This window comes from Elgaria multicarinata, chromosome 6 (genome assembly GCF_023053635.1).
Source record: "Elgaria multicarinata webbii isolate HBS135686 ecotype San Diego chromosome 6, rElgMul1.1.pri, whole genome shotgun sequence".
NCBI classification, from domain to species: Eukaryota; Metazoa; Chordata; class Lepidosauria; order Squamata; family Anguidae; genus Elgaria; species Elgaria multicarinata.
In genome coordinates this window covers 107,552,683-107,575,269 of record NC_086176.1, presented here as the reverse complement: position 1 = coordinate 107,575,269, position 22,587 = coordinate 107,552,683, and the positions used below count along the sequence as shown (strand labels likewise).

At 41.6% G+C, this 22,587-nt stretch overlaps 1 protein-coding gene across 2 annotated transcripts in view; it reads left to right on the top strand.

Moving 5' to 3' along the window:
- The window catches only part of SMAD4 (SMAD family member 4), a 42,477-nt gene extending 22,101 nt beyond the window's left edge, over window positions 1–20,376 (top strand). Inside the window, exons 5-12 of one of the 2 annotated variants that reach the window (XM_063128249.1) lie at window positions 4,878–5,093; window positions 6,713–6,832; window positions 7,167–7,280; window positions 7,872–7,922; window positions 8,374–8,557; window positions 14,192–14,360; window positions 16,590–16,728; window positions 19,157–20,375. In XM_063128249.1, coding sequence (XP_062984319.1) covers window positions 4,878–5,093; window positions 6,713–6,832; window positions 7,167–7,280; window positions 7,872–7,922; window positions 8,374–8,557; window positions 14,192–14,360; window positions 16,590–16,728; window positions 19,157–19,368 — 1,205 coding nt within the window. In that variant the 3' untranslated portion in view covers window positions 19,369–20,375. Of the gene's footprint in view, window positions 1–4,877; window positions 5,094–6,712; window positions 6,833–7,166; window positions 7,281–7,871; window positions 7,923–8,373; window positions 8,558–14,191; window positions 14,361–16,589; window positions 16,729–19,156 lie in introns of both variants that reach the window. The other variant, XM_063128250.1, reaches the window with a different exon arrangement.
- The last annotated feature ends 2,211 nt before the right edge of the window (window positions 20,377–22,587 follow it).

Below are 22,587 nucleotides of genomic sequence, written 5' to 3'. Positions count from 1 at the left end.
AGCCAGAGATAAACTGATATATTCTGCTTCTGCACTAGAGGTTGCTACACAATTTTGTTTTCTTGTATACCAATTAATCAAGGATTGATTGTAAAAGAATGCTGCTCCACTGGTAGACTTTCTATCAATTGCGTTAGCCCAGTCAGCATCTGCATAAACACAGAAATTTCCATCTTTGTGTGTAGATATTTCCAATTTGTGATTAATTGTACCTTTTAGATATCTCAATACACGTTTTACAGCTGTCCAATCAGTTACAGAAGGTTTTGTCATTTTTCTGCTTAAAAGATTTACAGCAAATGTAATATCTGGTCTACTTAGGTTTGCTAGATAAAGTAAACTTCCAATCACACTCTGATATTTCTGTATGTCTTCCATTTCAGTACTGTCTGTCTGATTTTGAAAATCAGTGACCATAGGAGTGGCAACAATTTTACAATTCTCCATGCTGTGTTCTTCCAGCAATTTTTTAATTTTGCCACTTTGTTCAATCAGAAATGACCCTGTGTTAGAATCTTTTGAAATTTGCATTCCCAAATAACTTTTCACTGAACCAAGGTCTTTTAACTCAAAATGTCTTTGCAGCTGGTTTACAAATGTGTTTTTCTGTTCTTCTTCATTAAAAACCAGTAACAAATCATCTACATAAATCAGCAGATACACTACATTTGAACCATCCTGTTTTGTGTACAAACAATGATCAGCTTTGCTTTGTTTAAAACCTATTTTGATCAATACATTGTCCAGTTTCTTATTCCAACACCTTGCTGCTTGCCTCAAACCATATATGGATTTTTTCAATTTACAAACTAACCCTGGATTTTTAACAAAACCTTTTGGTTGAGTCATGTAAATTTCCTCTGTTAAATCTCCATATAAGAAAGCTGTTTTGATGTCAAAATGAAATACATTCAATTGTTTTTCTGCTGCAATTTTTAACAAAAGTTTTACACTTGAGTATTTTGTTGTAGGTGCATAAACTTCTTCAAAATCTATTAGATATTTTTGAGCAAATCCTCTTGCTACCAATCTTGCTCTGTAACGTTCCACCTGTCCTTTCTCATTTTGTTTTACTTTGAATACCCATTTACAGGTAATGGCTTTACGACCTTCAGGTAAAGGTACTAGCTCCCACGTTTCATTTTTTTCCATTGCTCTGATTTCCTCTGACATTGCTTCATGCCAGCCCTGAGCTTCTGTAGGTTCCATTTCCTGAATTTCCTCAAATGAAGTAGGTTCATAGGCTATCAGTAAAGCTCTATGAGAAACCTGTTTGCTTTGGTATTCATCTGAATAACGAATTGGAGCTTTGTGTTCCCTTTCTGATCGTCTTGGCATAGTTACAGGCATAGTTTCCTCCTCCACAGTTTCTTCCCCCTCCCTCTCTTGCTGAGATTGTTCAGGAATTTCTTCTGTTTCTACAGCTTTCTGTTCTACAGGCAAACTTACATACTGTTTTGTTTCCTGCATTTGTTCATGAAAAACTACATCTCTGCTCACAATTACACTTTTGTGATATGGAGACCACAAACGATAGCCTTTTGTTTGTGTATCATATCCCAACAGTTTACATTCCAAACCTCTTTGAGCTAGTTTTCCTGGTCTGTTTTCTTTCTGAACATGAGCAAAACATTTACTTCCAAAAACCCGTATATGTGACACTCTAGGTTTTCTTTTGTAAAACATTTCATATGGAGTTTTTTCATGTACAGAGTGGTAAAGCCTGTTTAACAAATAATTTGAGGTGGACAAAGCTTCTGCCCAGAACAGATTAGACAATCCTGACTCTCTCAATAGAGCTCTTAACATGTTCTGCAAGATTCTGTTTTTTCTTTCTGCAACTCCATTTTGAAATGGTGAATATGGAGCAGTAAGGTCATGTTGTATACCCTCATCACTGAGGAATTTTTTAAATTGGTTGCTAAGAAATTCACCTCCCCGGTCCGTTCTTAGATTAGCTATAGGTTCTTTAAATCTATTTTTACTCCACTTAACAAAGGCTTTAAACTTTCCAAAAGTTTCACTCTTCTGTTTTAACACATACACAAATCCAAATCTACTGTAATCATCAACAATAGACAAGAAAAATCTGTTTCCTCCTTGACTTGTCTCAAAAGGACCTGCAAGATCTGCATGTATTAATTCAAAAATTCTTTTTGTTGTTCTCTCACTATGTTTTGGAATGTTTGACTTATGACACTTGGTTTCACTGCATACATTACATTCTACATAGTTAGAACATGGTTTGATTTTCACCCCTTCACACAATTCTGGAATCTTAGAAATTATTTTATAGTTAGCATGACCAAACCTTTTATGAGTTAAATGGATACACTCTTGGTGTGGTTTGCAATTGGCTATTGTTTTTGTTGTGACTTTGCTGGCTACAACTTCATTTTTTGTACAAGTATTAATCACATACAAAGAATCTTTCATTATTCCCTGCACACACACCTTGTTTCCCTGTTTTATAGTACAATTTTCTTCAGTAAAACAAACTTCATACCCCATTTCTGTTAACTGAAACACACTTAGAAGGTTTGTTTCTAATTCTGGTACATATAAAACACTTTGTAGTTCAACTCCCAGACAATCAAAATATACATTACCCACACCACAAATCTGGATTTTTGTTCCATTTGCAAGGGTAACACACTTTTGCTCTGAAGTAGAAGTTTCCAAGGTTACAAATGAAAGTTTGTCTTTTGCCATACTTATTGAAGCCCCAGAGTCCAAAAACCAAGGATTCATTGTTTCTTTGACTCTTGCTAGAAGACACTTCTTTGTTGATTCAGCTTCATTCATGTTGTTTTCTTCTCTCCACTTTGCTGTCGACTGCTTTTTCTTCTTCTTGTTGCAATCCCGCCTTAAGTGTTCTGTGGAACCACAATTAAAGCATTTCCTTGCCTTTAATGCAGCCACCACGTCAGAAGATTTATGGCTTTGTTGAAATTCAGCCACAGGAAGTTTAAGGCTCTGTTGTTTTGAAGCTTGTCTTCTTTCATAGGTTTCCAGTAGTTTTCCAGCTACATACTCAAGGGTTAAATTTTTCTCCTCTTGACTTTCCATCATGGTGACAACCGCGTCGTACGATGAATCAAGACTTGACAAAATCACATAGACTTGGTGTATAGTTGTAAACTCCATCCCTCGTGCCCTGAGTTGATTGAAGATTTCTCTCATGCTTTTCAAATGGTTTGACATAGACTCCCCTGATTTCAGCTTCATTCCATACAGCTTCCGGGTTAGAATTATTTTACTGCCCGCTGTTTCTCTTTGATATACAGCTTGTAGCGCATTCCAGCACTCTTTTGATGTATTCAAAAACTGAATGAAGGAAATTTGAGAGTCTTCCACAGCTAATGCAATAACTGCCATTGCTTTTGCATCGTCCTTAAACCATTTAGCATTCTGTGGATCTGCTCTATCTGGTGGATCCTCTGTGACTACATACCACAGTTCAGCCTGAATCAGATACATTTGCATTTTATAAGACCATAATGCATAGTTAGAGTCATTCAGCTTTTCTAACAATTGATGCAAACCAGACATATTAGCTCCTGCCATTTCCTCTGCTTTAGGAATTGGTATCTCACCGTCCTTCTGCTCAGAGTCCTCCTCAGAGTCAGCCGACTGAGATTTTTCCTCACTTTGCAGCACTGGCTTTAGCTTGATGTCTTCCTTCATCAACAGTTTTCTGTTTTAGCAGACTCCTGGTTCTGGTTCTGATACTGCACCTTTCCCACCAAGTTCTGGTTCTTCTGCCTGGGTTAGGCTGGCGTAGGCTTCCTGGACTGGACTGGGCCCATAACCTTTGTTGGGTTATTGTGCCAGAACTTTTCTCTCTCTGGAACTCTGTTTGTGCTCAGAAACAAACACACATCACGCAGGTCTTACACAGCAGAGCTGGTTTATTTCCTTCAGGCTTCTGTGCAGTTCAATTCAGATCAGTTCAGATCAGCACACTGAGGCATACACAGAGAGCAGTGATCAGAGAGCAGTGATCAGTTCCATTTTACACAAGTGAGAAACTATATACACATCTTACACAATTCTTATCTACATTACATACAGCTGTGATGAGGCTAACTTAGAATCTTGGCAAGGTTCCCAGAACAGCCTCTATCTCAAGGTAATTGCCCACAGATAGACTTTCTCTGTTTAACCCTGAGATAGCCATACACACACAATTTTAATGACTAAGCAAGTATTTCTTTTCATATACTTAACATTCCATAGGTTGCTTCTTTATCACGGGATCATTTTGCTCATCCAAATCTGCATCCATGGATAATTGTGCATGTGTCATTGCTAGATATTCTAAAAAATATATGCCTATGTGATCTTTGAATGTTAGTTTCTTAACATGCTCTTGATGCTCCAGAACAGTTGAAACATCCAGGGTTCCAAATGGGCACCAGAGACTTCAAATGTAATTCTAGGACCATCAGTGTGGGAAGGATTAATGTGATCAGGAGGTCCCGCAAAATGGACTGAATAGGCATAGTTAGGGAAATAGTGAAATCGTAGAATCTGATTTGGAAAGGATCTGTGAATCACATGATCTATTCTTCTTAAAGCTGAATAGCCTATAATAAAGCATCTCTGATGAGTGTCTATCCAACCTTATTTTGAAGACCCCCTGAAGCAGCTTATTTAATTACAGATCTGCCCTTACAATTAAAAGCCTTTGCCCAGTTCATTTATCCAAATTTGTCTCCTTGTAATTTAATAAGATTGCTTCTTTTTCTGTGGTTTGTAGATGAAGTAAACAATCTTTCATTTTCCTTCTGAGGGTTAGAAGAAAACAGGGAAGTTTTCAGCATATTTGTTATCTTAATAATCTCCTCTAACTTAGGCCTTTTATTTTATCACAGCACCCTCAAGTATGTTGGTGAAAGATGAATATGTACATGAATTTGAGGGGCAGCCATCACTGTCAACCGCTGAAGGCCATTCTGTTCAGACTATCCAACATCCACCAAGTAACAGGGCATCTTCTGAATCTTACAGCACCCCAGCCATGTTAGCTCCTTCAGAGTCTAGTACCACCAGCACCACCAACTTTCCCAACATTCCTGTTGCTTCCACAAGTAAGATAACTCTGACCATTTGAAATATTACAACCCTTTTTTCAACTTCTTTTAAAATTACTCAGCAAAAAATGAACGAATGTATCAAGTGGAAAGACTAGAAATGGAGTAGTAAGGTAGTTCAATGATGAAGAAGGGAGGAAATGTGAGAAACCTTCGATTGATTCAACCATTAGTTTGATATTCTGCTCCATTTCATTATTAATTTTACTGTTAACTTAATCAGTGGAGAAAGCGGCAGTAAATTATACGATGTGTGCTTCTTAAAGAACATTTAAGCTGAATAGTAATGCAGGTGATGAATGTTGTTTTCATTTGTTTCCCAGTATTGTGCAAATGATTTCTCTAAAGAAATCTAAATATACAAATTTAAAAGCAAAGGAAAGATGATGAAAAGTAATATGCACACATGCCTGTGTATATTATGTGAGTCTTCAGTTTTGTTTATGCAGATATGGGATCTAGTATGGATTGCACACTTTTGCTTCCGATTTTAAAGTCAGTTCTAGTTCTTATGGTTACAGAAGCCCTGTTCAGTTGTTTTTTACCTGACTAGAGCAAACATATGACAACAGGGAGCCCTGCCCCTCTCCCTCGTCGCATCCTTCGCCCTGTACTCCTGGAGGGCAGGTGTCTGAAGAGGAGAGCCTCCTCTATCCACGAAGGCTTTCCACGCAAGTCAAAACACTGGCTCCTATGGAGAGTCTTCACAGGTAGAGGAGGCTGTCCTCCTCAGACAGTTTCCCTCCACGAATAAAGGGCAACAGACATGATGAAGGAGAGGGGAAGGGCTAGCGTGCTCCCTCCTGTCATGTGTTTGCCTTATTCAGGTACAGAATACCTGATTAACGGTAAAAAGAACTTTTGAAGTGTGTACAGTATTCTGAAGTAAGTACAGAACCTAGAAGAGTGAGCAGTACTTTAGTGGCTTGCTAGTGGGTCTGTAATGGTTTGCAGTACTCATCTGATTACCTACTTGCAAGTTAGACAAGGGTGTTCACCAGAAGTTTCTACCACCAAGCAAGAGGGTGAGAAGGTTAATTCTAAGGCTTTTAAGACTGTTATTAAAGACCTCCCTAGGTCAGAAAAATGTCCATGTATCTCCAAATACAATTGCCAAGCAGTGTTTTTGCTGACTGTAGTCTAGGCACAAGCTAATCAAAAGAACAGGGAGCAAACAAGTTCCACTGTGTTACTCAGGGTGCCAAAACAAGCAGCATAGGGGAAAAGTAGACAGCTCTTCTGCTGGTCCTTTGCACTGATCTGATTTGTTCCTCAGCCTTCTATCCTACCTAATAGGTGGGCTAGAACTCTGTTTCTTGGCCCAGTCGCAACACAGTCTACACTATCTTGCACCAGTTTGTGTCTCACATGTTCCAGGTATATAAGGCAATTCCATTTTTAAGTTACTTAGCACTAAGCAGCCATTTTATTAATGAAACTGGCTACTATATTTTAAATTGTGGTTTTTGTGACTGTGCCAAAATCATAGTAGTCTAACAAAATAGAGCTCTGTCCTCCCCCTACACAAGCTGCAGAGTTGTGATGCTTCATTCTTCAAACAAAGTGGTCGTTCATTTTTTTTTAAAGCAGCTATGAAATGTTGTACATTTTGCCAGGTCAACCTACCAGTATGTTGCCAGGTAGCCACAGTGATGGACTCTTACAGATTGCTTCAGGGCCTCAGCCAGGGACACAGCAGAACGGCTTTACGGCTCAGCCAGCTACTTACCACCACAGTAAGTGAACAACCCTTGTTTATTTCCATAGAGGTAGCCATGTTAGTCTGTTGCAGCAAAAACAACAAAGAGCCTTGTGGTACCTTAAAGACTAACATGTTGATTCTGGCATAAGCTTTCATGGACACTGATGAAGTGGACAGTGTCCACGAAAGCGGATGCCAAAATAAATATGTTAGTCTTTAAAGTGACACAGGACCCTGTGTTGTTTTAACATTCTACGTCCTATGTAAGTGTTTAGGGTGCTTGTTTCCCCCCCTTCCTTTACTGAAGTAGCAAAAATACTATCTAAATCAAATTAGTCAGACCTTTCTCCTTTTTTTTTTTTTTAAAGATAGCACAACAACTTGGACTGGGAATCGACCTGCAGCCTACACACCTACCATCCCACACCATCAGAACGGACACCTTCAACATCACCCGCCTATGCCCCATCCTGGACATTATTGTAAGCATCTTTCTATTGCCACTTAGATAATATATTTTGTGCAGTAATATTATGGTTGTAGGAGAGCGAGTGTGGTGTAATGGATAGAACATTGGATTAGACTAAGGAAATTGAGTCTCAAATACTTGTTCAGCTATGAAGCTCCTTGACTGGTCTTGGGCAAGTTACTGTCTGTTACCCCAACTTACTCCACAGGGTGCGAAATGTTTTAACTTCAGGTAAGGCATTCTGAGCTTCTGAGGAAGGGTCATGAAAATAAGATCCGAGTGTTTTTTACCAAGTAGGATTGCCCATACCTTATTCTTCTGTTTAGGAAGCTGTAAATCCTCTGTAGAAATAACTCCTAGAGGAATGGTTAGGGGACTATTCCACAAGTTCGTTCTGCTTTAAATATTTGGCCGTTCTTCATATGGAATCTTGAGTTTATTTGTAAAGGCTGCCGTGTGCATGAGGCAAACACAAATTCCTAATTTCTCTTGTGTCGCTTGACTATTAAAGCCAAATGCTTAGTGGTAATTTGACTTTAGAGAATGCTAGCACTTGTGAGGGCAGTGGATAAACAACACAACTTTATTTTTTTATTGTTTAAAGGGCCAGTTCATAATGAACTTGCATTCCAACCTCCTATATCAAATCATCCTGGTAAGTGCATATTATTACTGTTGTTATAGTGTTATTATATTTCTTTAATTTATGCATCGTTCCCCATGTCAAAAAAGGAGTCTCAAAGCAACTTACACAAATCTGTAATTAATACAACAGGACAAAACTCCAAAATCGAGGGTTAATCCTCCCCTTGCCATGTGCTGCATCCTCCCAGATTCCATTGGTTTAAGGCTAAGTGTGGCAAGGGGTGGTGGTGGGACAGCTGGAGCAGAAGGGGTGGGGGAGAGAAAGAAATGATTAAAGCTTTGAAAACCTCAAGACAAAGTTGAATGATACACTATTTTGAAGAACACATAATGAGGCTCGCAGAAGCTTGAGCAACTCCAATTTAGGAAGCGATTCCCTGTGCCCTTTGGTGCCTGTTCTTGCTGTGCTCTTCATTAAGTTCTCTCTTTCTTCACCCTCGCTCCCTACCCTCCATCTTCAGCTCCAGAGTACTGGTGCTCGATTGCCTATTTTGAGATGGATGTGCAAGTTGGTGAAACATTCAAAGTCCCTTCGAGCTGTCCAATTGTTACGGTCGACGGATACGTGGACCCTTCAGGTGGTGACCGCTTTTGCCTTGGTCAGCTCTCCAACGTTCATAGAACAGAAGCCATTGAGAGAGCAAGGTATGTTTTGTGGGTTCTGGAAAAATGAGCACCTGATTCTTGTGTTGTTTTGAGTTGCTCATGTAGTAGGTTTTAATGTCTATTTATAACATTTACCTTTCCTGGACATTCTGCTCCTCTTTAGACATATACATCTCAGGTTAATTTGTTTGGATTTTTGTGTTTGTGTTGGTTTATAAATAACCATCCCTCCATTAAAATGCCCCAAATGAGTGTACAAAATATAGTACAGAACAATCCACAGTATTTATTTACCGCATTTTTATTCTATTTTTTTTTTTACTATTATTGTCTCTCAATGTAGCTTATATCAATAATAAAAAGGCAGACAGGCCCTATCCATCAGGCTTGCAAACTAAAAAGACAGGATACTCAGGGGAAGGGGAGGGAGGTTAGTGTAAGATAGGGAGCTGTGAGCGGGCATTTAAATGCCGGCTAATACTCCCTCGCTGGTGGTGTTCTTGCTTGAATAGCAATTGGTGGCTCTTGTTCCTTCGGCAGATTACTGGGGCCAGAGCATACTTTCCCCTTACTTCTTCAGTCCCAGGGCAACTGTTAGCTGGAGCCAAATCTTTTTTTCTGGCAGGGAGGCGGAAGCGAGCTCCCAGCAACTGCTCCTCCTCTTGCTGACGGATGGGACTGTTTGGTCTCTCCCTTGACTTGATGTTCTTCCTGTGAAGCAGGGGGTGCAGCCTCCTAGTGGTCCTAGGTTCCCTTGCCAATGGTAGAAACCATAGCGTGCTTCTCTTGTGGTGTGAAACCTATTCTCTCTACCAAAGTTGGCAAGGTAGGCCTTTGCCGTGCCCTGAAAAGAACAGAAACAAAACAGAGTGCTTGTCCAGTTTAGCAATCTGCAGCTGGAGCAGAGCACTAAAAGGGTAAAAATTTAATTTGCAAACAAGCTAAATTGAACCCTTTTAGCACTACTGAGAGCTACCAAGCAGTTTGCTGCTGAATTTTGGTGGTGAACAAGCCATTCCCATTTTGTTGTTGTTGTTACTCCTAGTGCAGCCTATGGGGGGCCTGTGGGGGCTGGTGTGGTAAAATGCCCCCTAAACCTCTGGCAGTTGCCCACCTATGCTTTCTGTACTACACATGCAGAACTTTAAAAACCTTAGAGAACAAAAATATCTTCACCTGCCATCAGAAGCTTGGTAGTTGATGTAGTGTGATGGGTCTTTCTGGAGAGTCTGTTTGAAAATTTTGGTGGCACCACCACCACATCGTCATCATCATCATATTTATATCCCACCTTTTTCCCATTACAGCGACTCAAGGCAGCTTTACAAATTAAAACATGTACAGTTAAAACTGTATAGCTTCCAAATCACGTGAGGTACTGGTTCCTCTCTATTCGGCCCTGGTTAGGCCTCATCTAGAGTATTGCGTCCAGTTCTGGGCTCCACAATTCAAGAAGGATGCAGACGAGCTGGAGCGTGTTCAGAAGAGGGCAACCAGGATGATCAGAGGTCTAGAAACAAAGCCCTATGAAGAGAGACTGAAAGAACTGGGCATGTTTAGCCTGGAGAAGAGAAGATGGAGGGGAGACATGATAGCACTCTTCATGATAGCACAGAGGAGGGCCAGGATCTCTTCTCGATCCTCCCAGAGTGCAGGACACGGAATAATGGGCTCAAGTTAAAGGAAGCCAGATTCCAGCTGGACATCAGGAAAAACTTCCTGACTGTTAGAGCAGTGCAACGGTGGAATCAGTTACCTAGGGAGGTTGTGGGCTCTCCCACACTAGAGTCCTTCAAGAGGCAGCTGGACAACCCTCTGTCAGGAATGCTTTAGGGTGGATTCCTGCATTGAGCAGGGGGTTGGACTCGATGGCCTTGTAGGCCCCTTCCAACTCTGCTATTCTATGATTCTATGATTCTATGAAAACAGATATATACAAAAATCATTATTTTTTAAACATACTACAATATAAAACATTAAAAACATCTAAAACACAAGTATTTTTTTAAAAAAATCCAATATATAAACAACACATAAACAGCGGCCCAGACTACTCCCTAAAGGCCAGCCAGAACAAGAAAGTTTTAGCCTGCCTCCGGAAACACACCAGGGAGGGAGCCAGTCTAGCTTCCCTGGGAGGGAGTTCCAGAGCCCCGGGGCAGCCACTGAGAAGGCCCTCTCCCACGTTCCCACCAGGCGTGCCTGTGATGGTGGTGGGACCGAGAGAAGGGCCTCCCCTGAAGATCTCATAGTATGGGCAGGCTCTTAAGGGAGAATATGGCCTTTCAGAATATGGCCAAATAGGACTTTATGGGTCATAACCAACACTTTGAATTGTGGCTGGAAACAAACTGAAAGCACTTGTAGATCTTACCTGGCAAAAGGGGAGGACCTGGAGCACAGCCTTTCCACCAGATTTTAAAGAACAGATAAGTACATTTGAGAGAAAGTTCTCCAGAAGATGCAGCCTACCCAGACAATTTGTGAATGCACTGGCAGTTAAGTTCAAAAGCAGAGCCTATTTCACACAGCCATTTCTGTTATGATAACTGCAACCAACATGCGATAACTTAAAGGGATGTGTAGCTTACTCCTATGGATCATCTATCCTAAGCAGACTTTTATCCCAGTCAGTTCAGTGGGCACCTTTCAAAGCAATTGAATGCTGATAGCTGCTGGTCACGCAGCATGAAGTGATGCTCTTGAGGAAAGGGCTGCACAGATACTGACCACTAGTGATTTGAAGTACCAGAACAGCATTGATTAAAAGTATTTGTTTTTACAGTTAATCAATATACTTCATGTTTTGGAGTAGAAGCAAAGAAAGGGCTACAGGGACCCTTCCTTGTGACCTAACTTATTTCTCTGCAGTACAAAAAGGAATACAAATTAGACAGAACTAAAATAATTCCAAATAATTCTCTCAATTTAATGAAAAGCCTGAAGTTTTTTGGTAGGTGGGATTTTTTTGCGTCCAATTGTGTTTATTTTGATTAGGCCAGACACCCAACTGTGTTTCAAAAAGAAAGGTTTGCGAAGTATAGGAATAAGTGGAAGAGCATTAACTTCAAAACCAGTTCTTCTCACATTCAGCTGCCAATCTTCAAGCAATTCATGTCTTGCTTATGCATGTGTGATAAGTACAGTATGTCAACAAAATAACTCTTAGTAATAACAAGTTCTTGATCCAACCTTCTCTACTCCTGACTTCTGTGCAGGAGGAAACCACAAAGATGCACTAGAAATATGTTTCATTAAGTTCAACTCTGCTTCAATTTGATGACTCTTCTTCAGGGGCACTAGTTTAAAAGGCAGCCTTCTGAGTCAATACAGAAGGAAGAAGAACAGATTTACTTGAAACACAGTGGCATAAATAAAATATATTTCTTGTGTACCTTTGAGGTTTTATTTCTTGTTACTGCTGATTTGTTGCCTTGTAATGTATGCAAAACTGTCAACAAAGCATTTTGGAGGATGAGGCTGTTTCAAGCACTGTGAACATATGCTGAATCCATTATTAAATTAAAATAGATACATGCTTGGTAGAATTCACAGAAGCTGCCTGTTAGCAGGGCTCCTATGTACAGTGGAATATGGGCTATATGGCTCTAGGATACGTCTGCTCAGAACCACACACAGGCAACCTTTCAGTAAAGGGTACCATTTCATTATTTCCTAGTCTCTTTTTTCCTAATGGTTACACCTCAGATGACATGGACAACTTCATACGTGATGGTGGCTGCTCTTCCGTCTCTTCTAACAGAAGGGCTAAATGCTATATTGATAATTGCTTCCCCGTTCACCCCTCCATTAAAACGAAACAGACATTTCTGTGGCAGCTTCCATCCTCTTTAACGTGATGTCACAGCTGGCCTGGGTTTGAGTTTGGGGTAACACATGGGTAGATTTTGTCCACTCAAGAACAAAATCTTTCCATGTGTTGCTTACTTATTGGAGCCCTGAATTGAGCTATGGGTAACAGTAGACCTCATGTATTTGCAGTGATATATAGACTTTTCCTTGCCTTTGTGTGGCTTATGACAAACAATTTAGAGGAAGGATATTTTGAATGCTATGGCACCAACTTCCATTGTTTCTGAATGTATTTACAATCCATCCACCCTCATTGCAAATTTGTGTGTGTGTGGAAAAAATGCATGTACTTTTTGTAGCGATATTGTCAAAGTTCATGCTTACCCATAATACAGACTTACCCAGCTTCTGATGCTCAGGTATACTGAGCATCACCTCCCCCAATTGTTCTTTGCTGTCGTGGACCAGAAAACAAGATTCTGCTCATATGTGTACGAATCAGCTTATGGAAAAGCATGCTAGATGAGGGGAAATTCAGACCAAAATTCTCTCTGTGTTTGTAGTCTGACTTATTATTCTCCCAATAATCACAGCTCAAACAGAGCTGAGCAAGTACCTCCAAATGGTGTTTTTTAAGGCTCCAGGGGCGTGTGGGTAAGTCAGGAAAGCTCTTGAGCTGTGGCAAGGAAGGAACTGTGAGCTGTGCATTTGTCTGACCAAACACAAGGACAGTCCCCAAACCAAATGAGCTGCAGCTTAGAAAGAACCTTTCTTTCTCTCTCCCTTGCCATTATTTTGTTGACTTTTTAACGTTATGGTGATACCAAAAGCTATAATTCTTCGTTACATCACTTCAGAGTTCTCATGAGGCAAGCAGAGAACCGGGCATAAACATGCTCCTTTAAATACAATTGCTGATTTGTTTTCCTGCTGAGCTTTCCTCCCATACCTTTGTGTTAAATTCAGATTAGATGTTTTACTACCGTTGTAAGGGCTTACAGATTGCCTAAGCTGCATCTTATTTGGGGTGGGGAGTTGGTCAGAGAGGTGCACAACTTGCAGTTTCCTTGTCCCCAAGGCTCAGAGGCTTTCATGAGCTTGCCTTATCATCTTCAGGAGGCTTTTGCACTGGTGTCTGAACTGTGATATATGTCCAGAACCAGGACAAAAGAAAGATGACATCCTGAGCAGCAGCTGAAATGGATTTATTTATTAATATCAATTTATTACATGTTTAAGCTGCTCAATAGGTGAGGCTCTCTGGGCAGGAAAAAGCATTCTTCCCCCCTTATTTGTCTAAGACAGTGGTGGGCAACCTTTCAGGCTTGGAGAGCCACATGTGGTGCAGCGTGGTGAGTCAGGGCCTGCACACAGTCTCTCACTCTCTTGGCCCTAACGACCTACATCTCCACTCACAGGATGGGGAGGTTTAAACCTTCCTGCCTGCTGAGATTAGGGAATGGGATCATTGAGGGTGGAAGGAGTTCAAACTATTAGCGTTGGGGAAACAGTGATCTCTGTATCTGGATTGCTGGAAGCTGGCCAAAGTTAAAGCATCTCTTTGCCAGCCCCCCGCATCGCCCCCCCCCCCGGGCGATCCTGATCAAAATTGCTGCATAGGAACAGCAGTCTTCCTCACTACCTAGCTGATAGCTGCTCAAAAAGCTGCAGTAGAAAGTGGGTGGGGTTGCCCAGGGCTTTGGAGGATCACACGGAGAGTGACCAAGGGCTGTGAGTTCTCCATCTGTGAGCTTAAGAACTCGTAAATACTGAGCTGATTCCTAATTGAGCTGACTCACCAATCACTAGGTTCCCCCCTTTTTATTGCATTAATTGGAGTGTTCTTATCCCCTCCCCTAGGTTGCATATAGGTAAAGGTGTGCAGCTGGAGTGTAAAGGTGAAGGTGACGTCTGGGTTCGGTGCCTCAGTGACCATGCAGTCTTTGTTCAGAGTTACTATCTAGATCGAGAAGCAGGACGTGCGCCAGGCGATGCAGTTCACAAAATTTATCCAAGTGCATATATAAAGGTTTGTGTGAATGTGCATGCGAGGTGACAGCAAATATGCATCTAAAAAACTGAGAGGGAATCATTTAGCAAATGAACAGTTCACAAATATTAAATGTATATAAATGTATATTTCTAGAAGCCTTTCTTGGCAAGTCTTCAGCTGTTAGCACAAATGATTTAATTGTGTTTCATATTTCCAATGAAAACGGAGAGGGAAGGAGAGATGATTCCATTTGGGTTTGTGGCTGCACGCAGGAGCAAAAATCAGACCTGTTCATTCTCTCTGTAAGGTACTGCTTCAAGCAGTGGCTCCAAAATAATTATCACTCTTAGAGCAGAATAACTCTTGAGGAAAGGTCGGTTGTATATGGATAAACCTCTTGAACAGGGCAATCCCACGGAGTTTATCTATCCCGGGGCCATAGGATAGATCCAAATTCCCCCTCCAAGGTCAAAGACAGAGCCCCCCCTCTTTTCTTCTGCAGAAAGACCTGCACCCCTCACCTCTGACATTGGGGAGGATCAAACATGGTGGAACAGAGGAAGTTCTGGATTCGAAGGATCCATTGCAACCCCAACCATACCTCCAACATGGGGAAACGTTTAGACCAGCCTGGAGCTGCTCTAAATGATTTCCCTCCCACTGCTTGCAATGGGAGACAATTTTTTTTAAAAAAAAATATGGAGGAAGAATGGCAAATGCTGCTCCATCCTCATTTCTGCCCTTCTGACTAGCTTTGAAAACGTTTGAGTGCTCTGACACAAAAATAGAATTGTGTCTAAAAGCTGTAGTCATTTAACTTACTTACCCGGAGATAAGTCCCATTGAACCCACTGTGGCTCACTTCTTATTAGAAGTGTAAATATATTTAAAAGAAAAAGAGAAGAAATGGTGTCCTGTAGACATAGGCTATCTCGCTAGGCTGCCCGCTCCCCAACAGCCTCCGATTTTGTGAGGCTGGGTTCTCAGACCAGCGTCCATATCCTGTTTATATTGGTACTTGGCCATTTCATAAGAATTCTCTCTCACATAAATGTTTTCATCTAATTTGGGCCCTAAGCTATCTATGTGGCTTTTCACAGAAGCCACCATTATTAGTCTGGACATGCCCTTCTGCTCCTAAAGACCGTACTCTGTCTACTTTGTGACCCAAAACATGGAAACTTTGTACTCAGGATAAATAATGGCAAATAAATTGGCACATAACTACTCTGCACAATGCTGTAAATAGCTTTGCTTGTATGATTCAGGTTTACTGAGAACTTGGTATCATTTTAGTAAGGGTGGCAGATGAGATTGCTGCTTTATATGGCCTTGAGCCTGAGACAGGTTGTATGCAGTGTACCTACCCAGTTTGTGATACAGCTTTTCAAATAGCCATGAATGCCAAAAACGCTTCAAAGAATGAAAAATCGGAATTCTCAGTTTGCCAAATACTGCATCAATTACCATATGCAGGAAAATGGTGGGCGCAGGGTGGAAACTTATCCTGGAACCACACGGTAGCTATTTAAGTGGAACAGTTTAGGGAGGCCTACAGCTGTAGCCTCTAACCAAGCAGTAATCACCAGCATGTTTTACTTCAAACACACAAAATCCTATGCATGATTACTTAGAATTAAGTCCCATAAATTCAGTGGGGCTTATTCCCATGTAAGTTTGCATAAGAATGTAGTCCCTCTACCCCGCCCCCCTGCATGTACAGAGCCATTCATAAATGCAGGTGAGCCCATAGTAGCACTTGCTTTGAGAGCAGGAGCGTACAAACAATAGCCAGTCCATGCAGTAATCGCCCACCAAACAGCAGACTTTTAAATAGCTCTTGCTTCATTCCTAGTCATTGTATTCACCCTCAGAATACACACAGCCCTATTGTATTTTCATACTGCCAATGACACAGTTCATACTGCCAATGACATCTGAATCTTTAAAGGCGTCAGAAAAGTTAAGAGGGAAGGGATAAATAGCTTTATGTTCTAGAAATAAACTTAGGCTGCAATCCTAAATGCACTTACTAGAAAGTAAGCCCCATTGAACAAAGTGGGACTTACTTCCAAGTAAATATGCATAGAATTGCACTATGAGTCAACAAAAGTTTCTCTAAGTTGCGGAGTCACACATTATCAGAGCTCTGTTTGCCTATAGCAGAAGCCTTAGATGATGGAGTTCCATATATTTTTGTTCTAGTTTTGGTGGGTGTTCTTTTGTAGCCTCCTAGAAATGCAATAAATGCTGCTTCTTTTTAAGGTGTTTGATTTACGCCAGTGTCATCGTCAAATGCAACAGCAGGCTGCTACAGCACAGGCTGCAGCTGCTGCTCAGGCTGCTGCAGTTGCAGGAAACATCCCTGGGCCAGGATCTGTAGGGGGAATCGCTCCAGCCATCAGTAAGTAGTGCATAAAATATATAATCTGTTTCTTCTTCCCCTTTTTAAATAAATATTTTTAATCCTTTTGGCAAGGAAAAAATAAATTTATGGAAACATCATATCAGCTCAACTCACGGTTTGTACTAACAGTAGTTGAGAGCCTAGATGATGATGATGATGATGATTATTATTATTATTTTTATTTATTTATTTATTTATTTATTTATTTATTTATTTATATAGCACCATCAATGTACATGGTGCTGTACAGAGTAAAACAGTAAATAGCAAGGCCCTGCCGCATATGCTTACAATCTAATAAAATCATAGTAAAACAATAAGGAGGGGAAGAGAATGCCAACAGGCACAGGGTAGGGTAAGCAGGCACAGGGTAGGGTAAAACTCATCGAGTTTCCAAATTATATGAGCAAACCATGGTTTATAGATGCACGGGCATCGCATAACCCATGGTTGGGGAACCCATGTTAAACTATTGCTTCTGAATTCTGTTAGCTGGTTACAAACTGGGTTGTCAGTTCAGATGCCATGCTGCTAAGCCATAGTTAACCATGGTTTTGAGCGTTGTCCAACTGGAGCCATTGTACTTCTTCCCTCTTTTTCATCAGAGAATTTGTTTTGTCCGTCTTCAACATGACATGCCCTTGTGGTGAAGTTGGCAGGCGTTCTGGGTGTGAAAGAATTTACAGAATTCCTTTCCCGTTGGAATTCAAAGGGTGCAGGCGTTCTCTATAAATGTTTTTAATATTTTGAAGCAGGAAACCAGAGGCTGCAGTTCAAATGAAGCAGCTGTATCTCCTGCTGTTTTTAACTGGATTAGATTTTCTAGCTGGAAGATGTTTTAAAAAAAGAGTTTCTGCAGGAAAGAGTCAGGGGTTGGTAAACATCATTAGGACTTTTTACCAAAATCTGATGTGAAAAATCTTTAATTCTGAAGAATAGTGTGCTAGGAATCCATGTTGAAATGTTCCCGGAATGCAGGACTCTGTTAAATTGAGCTTAGCTGACAAAACCTGGGTCTTTGGGATTATAATGGGAGTAGTTGCTAATACATGTTTACTGCACGTTTTTCCCTAGCGAGGGTACAAGCCAAGGGTGGGGGGTTGGTTTTGGCCCAAGGGTAAGATTTCATTTTGGAGAATCTATTGGGGGCTACATTTTGCTTCAAGAAGTATTTTAGATATAGGGCCTGTTTGCACATAGTTTAAAAAACAATGGGTCGTCACGCGCTTAAAAAACAATGGGTCATCATGTGCAAGTGGTAAGAGTGCAGATGCCTACTTCTTTTACTTTTATTCAGCAACCCACAATCAGCTCCTTTATAGGTTGTGAAGTGTGATATCAACACCCAGACTGCTTCTGTGGTTGTTTAGAGGCTAAACAGGCCAGTGGTTAACACAACAACAAACTATGAGTTAACCGCTGGGTTGTTTTAGCCCCTAAACAGGCCAGTGGTCCAGGTTTGGATGTCATGCTACACAACCTATGAAGTTGCCAATTGTAGGTTGTGTAGTAAAAGCAGAAGTGATGGGTGTGTGGGAGGCACTTGGCCCTCACTTGTGCATGGCAACCCATTGATTTTTAAACAGATGAGTTGTCGTTAAATGTGCACCAGGCCCTAATCAAGCTGTCTATAAATCAATTAAATAATATTTACAGTGATGGGTGGGGCTGAAAAATCCAAGCCCCAATTCCATAGTTACCAATTTATAGTAGGTAGCATGTCTAGTAGAAGTATGTCTTCTGCAGGACAGGTCTTTGCATATCTACCCAGAACTAAGCAGGAAAGAATCACTCAGCAGCGCTTTCATCCCAAATACCAAGCCTCTGCATATCTACTCAGAAATAAACATGAGCATCATGTCTACTTACAAGCAAGAAGAGAAGCCTCTGTAAAACAAGACTCAGAAGGAAGCAGGACTGAATCACTCAGCAGCACTTTCAAATAACATTTCTACTTAGAAGTAAGCATGAGCACCAAGTAAGCAGGGCAAGCCTTTTCAGGAAAAGGCTCAGAAGGAAGTAGGACTGAATCACTCAGTAGATTCCTCCCTCGGCCCTGCAGGGAAAAGCTCTTATCTCCGATCACCTGTTAATTGGAGATAAGAGCTTTCCCCTCTGTGTTTGGGGGTGGACTTGGACAGGCCACCTGAGGAACCCTGTGGGCCTTATTAGGCCCATGGGCCAAAGGCTCCTCTTTCCTGGTATAAGTATTCCAAGAATATAGATATGCACCAGGATACATACTTCTGGCCCTGGCAAAGGGATTTTAAAAGTAATATTTGGGGAAACCTAGAAGTATTAATGAAAAGCATTGTTGATGGAGGATAACGTACAGAAACCATTCAAAGCTGGTTTGTTGTCAGCCAATGAGTTTCTGAGTTGTAAAACTATGGAGAGCGTTTAATGTAGTTCTCTTCTGTTTTAGGTTTGTCAGCTGCTGCTGGAATTGGTGTGGATGACCTTCGGCGCTTGTGCATCCTTAGAATGAGTTTTGTCAAAGGTTGGGGACCAGATTACCCAAGACAGAGCATTAAAGAGACACCATGTTGGATTGAAATTCATCTGCATCGCGCCCTCCAGCTCCTAGACGAAGTACTTCATACCATGCCTATCGCAGATCCCCAGCCGCTAGACTGAGGCCTTGCTGCTGTTAGCTGTTAAAGAGTGAGGATGGTGGGTTGTAAAATACCGTTTTGTTTATTACTGGAAGATATATTTTACTTCCATTCTGCTTAATCTCTTAACCAGGTTTTAAAGAGAAAATGTCTTTGCCACCTTGCTCTCAGCAGAAAGAATGTGGACTTGCAGCAGTTCTGAATAAGTCCACACCTTCAGGCTTGTTTTTGTAGTTGCGGGAAGCTGACACCAGCAAGCAAACTTGATTGTGGTCTTGGCGTGATCACGGCTGTGTCTGCTCCTTGGAAACCTCACTTGGATCGATTGAGCCCCCCAATTTTTCATTGAGGCATGGATTCTGTCACCTTGAATAATCCTATGCGTTTCAGAGAGCCTGGAGGTGGGGTTCCGCTTACACAGTTTATTCACCCTGTCCTTAGTTGAATCCACCCCAAATGAGCAAAATCATGTTGATTATTCTAAAGGGAGGATTTGAGTGCTCTGCTCTGCTACAGCACCAGGGCATGTCTCGGACGGAGGCATTTTTATGCAAGATACTTAGGTATGCACGTTATTTTAAAATACGCTAAACGTAGCTGGGCTTCAAACCTGGCGCTAAATCTAAATGCAAGATGAAATATTCAACAAGGAGAACTGCCAGCTAAATTATATAGCAAATGCCTAATGACAGGAACATATCTTCATCAGTTTTCCCAAATGATTTTAACTACAGTAACTTGGCCAGTTGAGATAGCATGAAATGGTGTTTTACTGAACTTGGTGTGCCGTCTTAAACCTCATAATCATGTTTACCGTTGCATCACTCAGAATCCAGATTTTTGTATCTTCCAAAATTTCTACTCAGGGCAAGATGGCAAACTTGTTTTTATACCTCTTGGTTATTTTAAGCTCTTTATCCCATCAACGATATATCTATTTGCATTGACTTTGTATAGAGAATTTCAAGTAGAAGTTGCAAATGTATTGGCTGTATGACAGATGCAATATTATGCTTTCTCTAGTTAATAAAACTATTGAAAAAAATTCTCAAAAACTCTGATAGAAATTTATCCACTTCAGTTTTATTAAGTATTTTTCTACACGTTGAATGATTTGTCGGGAATTGTGAGTCAGTTTGTCCCTAAAAGCTCTGCAATAAGAACTAGAAGGGGTTTCCTTGCATGTTCTATTTAGGTTTCGAATTCAGTGTTGTCTGCTGTCTTTCTTTTCTCTGCGTAAGTGCAATAATATAAGAAAATGTAGGGGCTGAGCTGGATACTAGGGCTGTGCTCCGCTTTGGTTCTTAGAACCGATAGCGAAACAGCCTGATTCACCTCTGACAAAGGCGGAGACGTATCAGGTCGGGGGAGCTGCGGATTGAAACAAAGCGGATCAAGACAAAGCGGATCCTTCGCCTCGATCCGGAGCTCCGAAGAAAAGGTAAGTGTGGCGGGAGGGGGACTTACCTGGCACCGCTGCAGTCCATGTGGCGATGGCGGCAGAGCCAGGGGAGGGGGGCTTACCTGCCTCCATCGCAGTCTGGCGGCGACTTCAACTGAGGCCTTGGCCTCAAACAGGAAGACCAGGCCGCAGCTGCGGCCTGGTCTTCCTGTTGAGGCCTCGGCCTCAGTTGAAGCCTCCACCAGACCGTGATGGAGGCAGGTAAGTGGTGAGGGCGGAAGGGGGCCTTACGTGGTGCCGCCGCCGTGGAGCTCCGATTCGGATCCGGTGCCCCGCAGCGGATCAGATCGGAGCATAGGCGGATCAGGGCAGGGTGGAGCGGAACCGATCCGGAAGTTGCGGATTGGGGTCCAGAGCAGTTCAGGGGGGTCCGTGCACAGCCCTACTGGATACTGGCTGCCAGCAGGTATACAGGTCAGTGGGTGATGGAGGTGCACTGCAACTTCATCAACAACCCTGTATATCTGGTACCTGAGCCTCCTGCCTGTATTACTTCCCCTTCTTCCCACTCCAGTTGACTTCTTTTCCCTTTGGTCCTCTAGTTTTGTGATACTTAAATGATTCAAAACCGTTTTTATCAACTCAAAAGCTGCCCCTTCCTAATCAAGCAACACGTTTTTTGTTTTTTTTTAAAAAAAATAAAAGTACTCATAAAAATTGCGGAAAGCAGTCTCCATCTTTAGTAGAGGGATTTCTCTCTCCCCCCCCCCCCCACAGTAGGGAATACCTCTTGAGAGGGTGCCTGCTGTGACATACATTGATCACTGAAAAGCAAAGTATGTATTTTCTCAAATGTATGCAGATATAATTGAATAATCAACTAAAACTCATACAAATCATGAATGAAAGATTTGTTTAATTGGGTGACAACCCTAACAGAAATTAATGAATGTTATGGACCCTGCATTCATTACTCCTAGTGTAGACACACACATACCCTTTAGCACAAAGTCTGGCTATCTATTGTCATGGGAGTATTTTTAACACTTTGCAATTCCTGGATGAGAATTTTTGCCTTTATCTGAACGTTGAACTGAAATACAGATTTAGCAGAATCGTTAATCCAGCCCCAAGTGTAGCCCCTTAATAACCTATTCATAGTCCTGAATACCACATTTTGGGCATGGGAATAGATGGCTATAGGAGCCAGATCCACACTAGGGCCTTTTAAGAACTCAGTTAATAGTAGAAGGAGCATGTCAAAGCAGTTGGAACAGGTTTTTCTAGGTGAGGCCAACTCAAGAGGTGCAACATGCCAGTCACCTCGGCTTTCTTCCAAGAAACCACAGGAGGCCATGTGGAAGGTGTGGATGTGTGCCAGGTTTTGCTCCTCTACCAATTGTGTCCTCAGCAGATGTCTTGTGCTACACTTGAACTGTCACTGATCCCAGGGTAACTCCCACATAACTCCAGCTTCTTTATGCCTTAAGTATTTATGCCAATGGCCACCTGGCTGGGGATGACGGGAGTTGTGGTCCAACACAACTGGAAGGTTCACTGTAGCCCAACACATCTGGAAGGCATCCGCTTGGGAAAATCTGTCTTAAACAAAAGCTTCCCCCTACTTGGGAGCCATGTATATAATATTGTAAAAAACAAACAAACCAGAATTGTGTCAAGAAAATTGGAATGTTTCAACCTGTACAAATGATGGAAATGAAGCCAATTTGCGCACTCCTCTGTTTTGATCAATTTTGCTTCTAGTCATTACTCTGGCCATGCTGAAAATCCTGGTTAGGACTCCTCACTCCCCCCTCCCCCCAAATCCTGGTGGTTTTG